General features: G+C 38.1%; 1 protein-coding gene across 2 annotated transcripts in view; it reads left to right on the plus strand.

Annotated features, from left to right (window-relative positions):
- The window catches only part of ldah (lipid droplet associated hydrolase), a 68,330-nt gene extending 61,110 nt beyond the window's left edge, over positions 1-7,220 (plus strand). The window contains exons 6-7 of one of the 2 annotated variants that reach the window (XM_029729899.1): positions 1,494-1,576; positions 5,337-7,220. In XM_029729899.1, coding sequence (XP_029585759.1) covers positions 1,494-1,576; positions 5,337-5,531 — 278 coding nt within the window. In that variant the 3' untranslated portion in view covers positions 5,532-7,220. The remainder of the gene's footprint in view (positions 1-1,493; positions 1,577-5,336) is intronic. The other variant, XM_029729900.1, reaches the window with a different exon arrangement.
- The last annotated feature ends 5,156 nt before the right edge of the window (positions 7,221-12,376 follow it).

A 12,376-nucleotide genomic window follows, 5' to 3' on the forward strand; every position in this document is an offset into this window, starting at 1 on the left:
TGTATTCCTCCCCAACCACCCACTGAGTACAGCCTAGAGATAACTCTCACTGAACATTTCCTTGAATCATTGTGTTGAGCAGAAATTAGCTATTCAGTTTGATGATTTTGTGTGTGTGTGTGTTTGTGTGCGTGCAGCTTGCGTGTCTGAATTATTGATGGACTCTCAAAACTTCTGAAATAGCAGCAACATTTTCCAGCGAGTGCAGCTTTAAAAAAAAAGAGTGTCCCTCGACTAATGTTTTTAATAAAAAGTACATGCTGCTGAAAGGGAAATGTAATGGAACGTAGAATCAAAGGCATTGAGTTACACTGCTCTCTGGGGAGGGTTTTCCCCATCTTTCACTCACATTTTTACCGTTATCATTTCTGGTATCCAATGAGCCATCCATGTCCCCCCTTCTCCCCCATTATATTTTCCAGCTGTGTAAGATTGAGATGGATAATTGGGAGTTAGTGGGGGGGTGAGATACATTCATCTCTGATTTCTTAGTCCTCGTACTCTTTCCTTTGAATTTTTGTTGAATGTTAAAACAATGATACTACACATGCCTGTGTGATACTACATGTCTGTCTGTGTGTTTTTACAGTGTTATACACTCAGTGGCCAGTTTATCAGGTACACCCATCTAGTACCCGGTCGGACCCCTGTAGCATGAAGGGATGCACCTGGTCAGCAACAATGTTCAGATATGCTGTGGCGTTCAAATGTTGCTCAATTGGTATCAAGGGACCTAACGTGTGCCAGGAAAACATTCCCCACACCATTACACCATCTGTATCGTTGACACCAGGCAGGATGGGGCCATGGACTCATGCTGCTTACGTCAAATCCTGACTCTGCCATCAGCATGATGCTACAGGAACCGGGATTCGTCGGACCAGGCAATGTTTTTCCACTCCTCAGTTGTCCAGTGTTGGTGATCGCCTGCCCACTGGAGCCACTTCTTCTTGTTTTCAGCTGATAGGAGTGGAACCCGGTGCAATAACCCATCCGTGACAAGGACCGACGAGTTGTGCGTTCTGAGATTCCGTTCTGCACACCACTGTTGTACTGCGCCGTTATTTGCCTGTTCGTGGCCCGCCTGTTAGCTTGCATGATTCTTGCCATTCTCCTTCGACCTCTCTCATCAACGAGCTGTTTTCGCCCACAGGACTGCCGCTGACTGGATGTTTTACGTTTGTCACACCATTCTCGGTAAACCCTAGATACTGTTGTGTGTGAAAAGCCCAGGAGGCCGGCCGTTTCTGAGATACTGGAACCGGCACACCAGGCACCAACGATTATACCATGCTCAAAGTTTCCTAGGTCACTCGTTTTGCCCATTTTAACGTTCAATCGAACAGTAACTGAATGCTTTAATGCCTGTCTGCCTGCTTTATATAGCGAGCATTGCCCTAGTTTCATGAACCTAACCCTAACCTAATAAACTGGCCATCGAGTGTAATAACAACAGCTTAATTATATGGCTTGTTTTTCCTCTTTTATTTCAGCCAATGCTATGTACATGGGGAGTCAAGAGATGTTGGAAGTTCTGGAGAGAGACAACTTCACCATCAATCAAAACCTTGACAAGGTAGGAAACATTTAATGTTCATTGTGATCTTGTTGGAATATACAGTGCATTCGGAAAGTATTCAGACCCCTTCACTTTTTCCACATTTCGTTACGTTACAGCCTTATTCTAAAATCGATTAAATACATTTTTTCCCTCATCAATCTACACACAATACCCCATAATGACAAAGCGAAGAGGCTTTTAGAAATGTATAAAAAAATATATATATGAAATACCTTATTTACATAGGTATTCAGACCCTTTGCTATGAGACTCAAAATTGAGCTCAGGTGCATCCTGTTTCCATTGATCATCCTTGAGATTAAATCAACAACAAAAACAATAAATTAGTCACATGCGCCGAATACAACAGGTATTATGTTGTACAACTTGATTAAAGTCCACCTGTGGTAAATTCAAATGATTGGACATTTGGAAAGGCACACACCTGTCTATATAAGGTCCCACAGTTGACAGTGCATGTCAGAGTAGAAACCAAGCCATGAGGTTGAAGGAATTGTCCGTACAGCTCAGAGACAGGGTTGTGTCGGGTAACAGATCTGGGAAAGGGTACCAAAAAATGTCTTCAGCATTGAAGGTACCCAAGAACACAGTGGCCTCCATCATTCTTAAATGGAAGAAGTTTGTAACCACCATGACTCTTCCTAGAGCTGGCCGCCCGGCCAAACTGAGCAATCGGGGAAGAAGGGCCTTGGTCATGGAACCATCTCTGTAGCACTCCACCAATCAAGCCTTTATGGTAGAGTGGCCAGATGGAAGCCACTCCTCAGTAAAAGGCACATGACAGCCCACTTGGAGTTTGCCAAAAGGCACCTAAAGGACTCTCAGACCATGAGAAACAAGATTCTCTGGTCTGATGAAACCAAGATTGAACTCTTTGGCCTGAATGTCAAGCATCGCGTCTGGAGGAAACCAGGCACCACTCATCACCTGGCCAATACCATCCCTACTGTGAAGCATGATGTTTTTCAGCAGCAGGGACTAGGAGACAATTCAGGATCTAGGAAAAGAAGAATGGCACAAAGTACAGAGAGATCCTTGATAAAATCCTGCTCCAGAGCTCTCAGGACCTCCGACTGGGGCAAAGGTTCACCTTCCAACAGGACAAGACCCTAGGCACACAGCCAAGACAACATAGGAGTGGCTTCGGGACAAGTCTCTGAATGTCCTTGAGTGGCCAGCCAAAGCCCGGACTTGAACCCGATCGAACATCTCTGGAGAGACCTGAAAATAGCTATGCAGTGACACTCTCCATCCAACCTGACAGAGCTTGAGAGAATCTGCAGAGAAAAATGAGAGAAACTCCCCAAATACAGGTGTGCCAAGCTTGTAGCATCATACCCAAGAAGATTCGAGGCTGTAATCGCTGCCAAAGGTGCTTCAACAAAGTACTGAGTAAAGAGTCTGAATACTTATGTAAATGTGATATTTCCGTTTTTATTTTTAATACATTTGCTAAAATGTAAAAAAAATTATAATAATAAGATTTTGAATCCATTTTAGAATAAGGCTGCAACGTAACAAAATGTGGAAAAAGTGAAGGGGTCTGAAGAATGCACTATAACTCCATCCCGATATTGGCTTGATAAAGTTTACCCATAGATACAGGGTGAATACAGACGGTAAAACAAACCATCTCTGGTGGACATATTGAGAAATGGACTGACATGTTACATGCTGACCACACCACCTGCATTGCGTGTGTGAGCTGTGCGTGCGCGAGCGTTGCGAAATAAATGTACACATACATGTTATTCATACATTTCATCCAAATTGCTCGCACGCCAACAAGCATCTGCATAGCCCGGCGCTAAAAAAACGTGGTTTTATGTTTAATGCTTGACGCCCTGCGAAACCCCACCTCTCCCATCTCCTCATTGGATTTTAGGAGCATATACCCACCCAAATGGGTGATTGAAAGATGAAATGAGGTCCACACTCCAGTCAAAGGTGGTGGCTAACCGCCATATAAAGTCCACAGAAGAATAAGAAGACTGAATGAGAAGAGATTACTAGAAGCTAACTAGGTTTCCCCTTTTATCTGTGGATTATTAGTTGGAGTAGAGAACTCACCATTTTTTGTGACTCAAAATGGGAAAAGATTCTACAAAAAAAAAAAGGAGCTTGTGCATTTCAGGTGAAATAACAACCCAATGTTTATATCCCAGGACAAATTAGCTAGCAACAGCAAACTAGCTAGCTAAATGTCCATTAATGTTTCATGTGTTTCCACCTCTCCCCAAATTAATATAGTTTGTTCAGAGTTCATTTTGATATTTCAACATGCGTGTCCTGATCACGTCTGTTGGGGATGGACAAAATCAAAATGCGCCTAATGGCACATGCGGATGCACGCACATGCCCGGTCTAGTCAGCATGTTAATATAAGGTGTTGTTTGAAACACAGTGACAGAAGTTCTCCCATGTGCCAGTCCTTCAAAGTGTTAGACCCTCTCTGACTCATTTAAACTACTGGAGGACCTGCAACATATCCTCCTACACACCATCCATTTACCTTCCCGTTACCTATTCACAGGGAGGTGTTGAACTCCTGAGGACTCTTGGCCAAATGCAGTGGAACACTTACAAACTGCAGTTAAGAGATGTCTCAGTTGATCCATTTTATTAGCCTCATAAATCTGCTGTTCATATACCCTCACGTTTTAACGTTTCCTTGTTGGCAGATGTGAATATTTTATGGGTTACACTCTCTGTAGCTATAACGTTCTCACACATACACTCTCTCTTTCGAACACACACACATACACAGTAAAGACAAAAGCCAGACATTAAATGGCAGATACTTATTTTCTTCCTTTTCAAAGAGAGTGGAGAGGTGAGTGTCACATTCAAGCTGATCAAAGGGAGATAAACTCTTGCTTCATAGTTGATGTGCAGAGGGCGTGGTCAGATTATAATAGAAGGTGTCACTGTAAGGATCCCCCTTCCAATCTCTCTATCAGGGTTGGGCTTAAATCAGAATTAAATTGAGGATGCCTCACATATTCTAATTCAATTCTTGTATTTGAACTGAATTTGAATTTATGTTTTTGTTAAAGGAAATATAATTGAATTCAGGGAAATAGCACGGACCCTTCAAAAAGAAGCCAAACAATTATTTAGCACTAAGGCTAAAGGAGTATTATGAACCTTGTTTCCAGAGAAAAGTGATGTATTCTTTGCTATCTGGAAGTGTGACCTGTCAGATTCAATGAAACTCATGTTTTATGACTGAGTAGAATTTCTTTGAATTGCACTGAATTAAATTCTACTTCCTTTCACTCAACTTAAAATTCTACATCCCATGTGGTGTGGCCAATTCAATTGGATTTCAACTCATGAGGTGAGTGCGAGTCAATTCCAAAATTCTGAATTGAGCCCAACGTTCTCTCTCTCTCTCTCTCTCTCTCTCCCTCTCCCACTTTATTGTTATCCATTTTTTCATGAAGAATAATGAGAATAATGTGTATCCCCTTCAGTGTGTGTGCATGCGTGTATGCGTTCTCGCTAGTGTACTCCTTCTCTCTCTGTGATATTAACCAGAATCCCCATCCTCACAGAGGATGGGCGGAGGCGATGGATCTGCACTGGTTGACAGTCTTTGGACTTCATCTATTGTCGGTTAAAAAGGAGAACTAAAATAAGTGAATGAAAACCTTTGAATCTTCCAGTGCCAAGTGTATCCACAGATCAAATGGAGTTGTAAATTCGTAATGAAAAGTGTTAGTTATGGATATTTTGTCATTCCTCTGTTCAGCTTGTGTTTTACTATGGAGCCACTGACCACTGGTGCCCTGTGCAGTATTATCAGGAGATCAAGAGGAAGTTTCCAGAGGGAGACATCAGACTGTGTAGTCGAGGAATTCGTCATGCCTTCGTCTTGGACGCAGGAAAGGAAGTGGCTGGTATGATCTTTGAATGGATCCGCAAAGATTTGCAAACATGGAGCTAGTTTCAAATACGCTCCAAGCAGCATGACAGTGCGACCGTGATTTAAAGAAATTGTCATCGAAATATTAATTGGATAATGATATTATCGGTTTATGTTACCTAAATTAATGTAAAACTTTTAAGGAGTGATGACATCTGGTAGTGAAATGAAAGAATGAAGATATTTGTCCAAATCATTGTCAAAGCTCTTTAAGCACTAAACTAGTTCCCTATGCTATAACGTGTGATTATAGCCCCTACAGTACCATCACTGCCTTATAGTTACAGAGATATCAGGTAGGCTTCAACAACCACATAGTTTTTATGAAAATCCCAAAATTGACTTGTATTTTGACATTGGACCCCAAACTTTGTTCTGTCTGTTTTCTTTCCCGATTTTAAATTTTAAAATTCGTTTTTATTTCAATATACTGTATAGCTAAGTAATGCATAAGGACCAAAACTTTGATACGATTATTAATTCTAATTGTATTGATTTGCATATTGCGTTATATCTTTATTGGACCACCAATCATATAAATATGTATTTGTTGTTGCCAAAATTCTGTTGGGTTGGCAGGAAATTGTGATGCTTCACTTTGTAAAGTAATGGTATGTGTTTGCTGAAGAGGACCAAGAGAAATCAGCTGGAATCTATTTATACATTTGATTAGTTCATAGGTTCTTAATTACACTGTAATGTAATGTAACATATGGCACTATTCAATCAAAAACAACATCCTTTTTGTTTTGCAAAAATGCACATTAGTGTCAAACAAACTCAAAGGCATATTAACTCAAACATGCTTTCTAGATGCATGGAAAGAAAGAATGCTGTTTCTGAATGATCCCAGACACGTGTTGAACATGTTTGATTGCACATGGCAAAATGTGTTGGCAGATCAACTCAATGGTTTTATTTGATTTATATTTTTCTGTGTTCTGTCAACACAGCCTGATACAGATAACTTGTCTCCATTTCCTGCCCTACAGCGCAGTGCCGGAACAATGTGTTTTTAGTGCATGTTTGATTGAATTTAGCCATAAATCTGTGATGAAATAACAAAAAGGCATGCTCATCATTCCAAAATGTTAACTCCATCTAAAGTTGGATTTCCTATATTTTGGAAATCGAAGAAAGTATATTTCTGACAAAGGAATCTGCAGACTTAGTGTTCATCTTTGACCTCTGACCGAGCACTCCTTCCACTGTTGGCCACCAGCCACTGGTGATGTAACCATTTACAGGGAAGCTCTTCAAAAAGCCTTCCTTAATTTATGTGTTTGATGGGGAATCTTGGTTTATTAGTTGTCTGGATGTATTTGATATCTGCCCATTTTAAAATGCAAATGAATATGGAAGGCTTAGTGTTATCTGAAGCTTAGGCTCCTGTTGAATACACACTGAGACTAATGTTGTTTATACCAGTGTGATGGATGAGATCTGGGCGGAGAGGGAGAGAGAGTTACAGACTAGATGGGGTTTCGTTCATCCTTGTCATGACTGCAATGCAATAGAAAGGATTTCAGATACAGAGACTAACAGAAATTCATTAAACAAAGCAATTGGTGGTTGATCCTCTACAAAAAATGTTTGAGAGTTGTGCTCATGTGTAAATTTGGTTTTACATTACTTTAGATTATATTACTTTAAATTACTAATCATTATGTACCCTGTATTAACTAAATGTTTTGTAATTGTCATGAAAAATATGAAATCAAATATATATACAGTACTAGTCAAAAGTTTGGACACACCTATTCCAGGGTTTTTCTTTATTTTTACTATTTCTACATTGTAGAAATAGTGAATACATCAAAACTATGAAATAACACACATGGAATCATGTAGTAACCAAAAATATATTTTAGATTTTAGATTCTTCAAAGTAACCACCCTTTGCCTTGATGACAGCTTTGCACACTCTTGGCATAGTATATGTTACTTGAACTCTGTGAAGGATTTCTTTGGGCTGCAATCTGAGGTGAAGTTAACTCTAATGAACTTATTCTCTGCAGCAGAGGTAACTCTGGGTCTTCCTTTCCTGTTGCAGTCCTCGTGAGAGTCAGTTTCATCATAGAGCTTGATAGTTTTTGCGACTGCACTAGAAGAAACTTTCAAAGTTCTTGAAATTTTCCGGAATGGCTGACCTTCATGTCTTAAAGTAATGATGGTCTGTCATTTCTCTTTGCTTATTTGAGCTGTTCTTGCTATAATATGGACTTGGTCTTTTACCAAATAGGGCTATCTTTGGTATACCACCCCTACCTTGTCAAAACACAACTGATTGGCTCAAACGCATTAAGAAGGAATGAAATGTCACAAATTAACTTTTAACAAGGCACACATGTTAATTGAAATGCATTCCAGGTGACTATCTCATGAAGCTGGTTGAGAGAATGCCAAGAGTGTGCAAAGCTGTCATCAATGCAAAGGGTGGCTACTTTGAAGAATCTAAAATATATTTGATTTGTTTAACACTTTTTTGATTACTACATGATTCCATATGTGTTATTTCATAGTTTTGATGTCTTCACTATTATTCTACAATGTAAAAAATGAAGAAAATCCCTGGAATGAGTAGGTGTGTCAAAACTTTTGACTGGTACTGTGTGTGTGTATGTATGTACTTTTGACTGGTACTGTGTGTGTGTATGTATGTGTAATATATATATATATATATATATATATATATGTATATGTGTGTGTGTGATATATATATATATATATATATATATATATATATATATATATATATATATATATATATATATATATATAATTATTAAAAAGTGACAGCTTTTGTTCCTTGTAAATATTTCGAATTGAAATAAATTAAGGAAAAGTATTTATCTGGGGAATGTATGTTCTTTCATATCCATTGTCTTGCTTTGTGATTGCAGTGCCTCTACTTTCACATTTCCTTTTTAAAAAAAAATAGAATTTGTGAGACAAAGTAATGTATCATTGATGATTAACTATTGGGTTTTTAAATTCTATTTCCCAGCTCCACAAAGAAAGACAATGTAGTGCTGTGTGAGTTAATATTTGCTCTGACATTTCAGCATACCCTTTTAAAGCCATGGCATGGTCCCTTTATATCAAATTGCCCACAGTTCAGAAAATCCTGTGACTTTTTTCCGCCTCTTAGAAGGAGGGGTTAAATAGTCAATTTCTTCCATAAAAGTACAACAAGATGGCAATAGAGACAGACATGTGCAGCCAAAACACACAAGAGCTGATTCAGGACAATTATCCCCATTCTGAAGATGAAGTGGCATTTCCCTCAGTCATGTTGAACAGAGGCAGGCACCAAAAACACTCCAGGGCCTCTATAAAGAGTCTCAGAGTAGGAGTTCTGATCGGTTTTGCCTTTTAAATCATAAATTAATATGATTATATGGACAGAGGGGACCTGATCTCAAAATATGAGTTTCTCACAGTGTATCAACGTTGTCAGAATTTCAGTACTTTAATGTAAGTTTTTCTGAACCTGGAAAATTATTGGAATTTAACAATTTATTGACTGCTTAAGTGATGGCGATATCTTTGAGTTTTGAATACAAAAACCAAAATCAATTATTTGACAAAAAACTACTAATCTTGGAAGTAAGAGTTTTCTTTTGTCAGAGTAAGCTGTCAGCCCTTTTTGGGTCAGGAAGGATGTGTTGAGCTTGCTGACATCTGAAGGCTTTCAAGTACTAGGACTGTAAAAAAGAGAAGGTTCTTAATTTGCCTTAGGGCAAAGTCATCTAAAATCTAAATGTTTTTTGAAGGAGTTCATATTTAGTTTTTGCTTGATTTAAATAAACTCAAGCTCAGGAATGACACCAATGGATTGAACTCCATTGAAGTTCTGAGGACTAGATCTTGGTCTGAGCATTGGCTACACATTGTTATATCCCTCGTGGACATCGTTTCGATTTTTCTGTGAATGGACTTGGCATTGACCATGGACTGACGGCCAAGGTGCCTGTGCATGCTCTATCAAAGATCTGCTTTAGGTAGATGTCATATCTTACCCTACCCAAACCCCATGCTAGTTTTTACTTATGGAAAACATAGAGGGAAACATCTCCCTAGAGAAAACCATCACCAGCTGCATTGTGGAGACATTGGAAGAAAGAATCCCTGTGTAAACCAAGCCTACTTTAATCTCCCTCTTTGGCCCCATCAAAAGGAATGACAAAACCCCTTAATTAACTTATCCTTGATTTAAACCATGAGACAAGGGTATTTTGTGGCGGGAAATGGAGTAATCCTGCCCTGGTGGTTTAAACTGTGGCAAAATCAAACAAGCATTACTGTGTTATGTCTCTTTAGTGGTGCAGGTCCCCTTGCGGGGACAAAAAAATACCCAGAAATATTCTGTATTTCTCCTGTTCCACCATCGTCTGCAACAAATCATAATTTTACAAAGTCCCTTTATTGTTTCCCTTTGTTATGTTTTGTTTTGACATTGATACAGTAGCTTATTTTCAGCCTTCCTCAAATGTTTATAACAAAATTACATCATTTCATTTCCAAATCCCACAACAACATTTACAGTGCCTGAAGAAAGTATTCACACTCCTCAACATTTTCCACATTATGTTGTGCCTACAATGTCAAAGTGGAATTATGTTTTTTGATATGTTTACAAATTAATTCAAATAAAAAGCTGAATTGTCTTGAGTCCATAAGTATTCAACCCCCTTTATTATGGCAAGCCTAAATAAGTTAATGAGTAAAAATGTGCTTAACAAGTCACATAATAAGTTGCATGAACACTGTGTGCAATAATAGTGTTTAACATGATTTTTTATGACTACCTCATACAATTATCTGTACGGTCCCTCAGTCGAGCAGGGTATTTCAAACATAGATTCAACCACAAAGACCAGGGAGGTTTTCCAATGCCTCAACGAAGGACACCTATTAAAAAAGCAGACATTGAATATCCCTTTGAGCATGGTGAAGTTATTAATTACACTTTGGATGGTGTATCAATACACCCAGTTACTACAAAGATACAGGCGTCCTTCCTAACTCAATTGCCGGAGAAGAAGGAAACCGCTCAGGGATTTCATTATGAGGCCAATGGTGATTTTAAAACAGTTACAAAGTTTAATGGCTGTGATAAGAGAAAGCTGAGGATGGATCAACAACATTGTAGTTACTCCACAATACTAACTTAAATGACAGAGTGAAAAGAAGGAAGACTGTACAGAATACAAATATTCCAAAACATGCATCCTATTTGCAAATAAGGCACTAAAGTAAAACTGCAAAAAATGTGGCAAAGAAATTAACTTCATGTCCTGAATTCAAAGCATTCTATTGGGGCAAATCCAACACAAAACATCACTGAGTACCTCTCTTCATATTTTTAAGCATGGTGGTGGCTGTATCATGTTATGGGTATGCTTGTCATCTGTAAGTTTTTAGGATAAAAAAGAAACGTAATAGAGCTAAGCACAGGTAAAATCCTAGAGGAAAACCTGGTTCAGTCTGCTTTCCAAAAGACACTGGGAGATGAATTCACCTTTCAGCAGGACAATTACCTAAAACACAAGGCCAAATATACACTGGAGTTGAATGTTCCTGGGTGGCCTACTTACAGTTTTGACTTAAATCGGCTTGAAAATCTATGGCAAGACTTGAAAATGGCTCTTTAGCAATGATCAACAACCAACTTAACTGAGCTTGAATAATTTTAAAAAGAATAATGTGCAAATATTGTACAATCCAGGTGTGCAAAACTCTTAGAGACTTACCCAGAAAGACTCAGAGCTGTAATCACTGCCAAAGGTGATTCTAACATGTGTTGACTCAGGGGGTTGAATGCTTATCTAATCAAGATACATTAGTGTTTTATTTTACATGCATTTTTTGACAAATTATGTCATTTTTCTTCCACTATGACATTACAGAGTATTTTGTGTAGATCATTGACAAAAAAGGACAAATCCATTTTAAATCCACTTTGTAAGACAACAAAACATTTTAAAAGTCAAAGGGTGTGAATACTTTCTGAAGGCACTGTGTGGGTGGGTTCTTTTTTCCCAAGGTCAAAAAGTCTGTGTTTCAAATCTAGCTAGTGCTATACAGGGAAGACCGTGGTTGTCACAGTTTTTGCTCTTATCTGTATTACTAAGGCTTTCAAAGTCACTTACAGGAAGACTCAAAGGAAGATTATACATATTATTATGAATACAATATTTAATATAATAATCTTTACAAAAAAACCTGGTGAACATAAAATGAGGATAAAAAGTGTGCTTACATATACTTTTTCAAATATATACTACTATAAAATATTTCCAAAAGAGAAAAGAGCTGTTTACAGTTCATTTACAATTACATTATGTACAGACCTTTATAACCCATAGAATACATACATACATACATACATACACACAGTGCATTTTACATGAACACATATAAAACTAATGGCCGTCTAACGGTTAAATCTCAAACATTTCCCTTCTCAACAAAATATGAACTTAACCAAGCTTTTACTTGTACAATGATCTTTATACAGAAGCTTACATGTCTTTAAAAATATGTGGGGGACTTTCATACAATTTGTATTTCTTGCCAGAAATCAAATGCTCTCTAATATTCAATAAATCCAATCAATAAATGTGGAAAGGAGGAGAATGAAAAGGAAAAGGTTACATTTATCTGAATTTCCCTTGAAAAGCATGGGGAAGACATCATATTTGAATAGGAAATACACATTGCATAGATGTTGTTAAGTACTGGGAATTTCATATCAGAATCCCAATTCAATTACGAACCAATGCTCTTACACAAACAAAACTCAAAATATATTTTGTCAGTGTTAACAGCTACTAACTTTAACATTGCCCAGGTCAAACCGC

Source organism: Salmo trutta, chromosome 33 (genome assembly GCF_901001165.1).
Source record: "Salmo trutta chromosome 33, fSalTru1.1, whole genome shotgun sequence".
Taxonomy (NCBI): Eukaryota; Metazoa; Chordata; class Actinopteri; order Salmoniformes; family Salmonidae; genus Salmo; species Salmo trutta.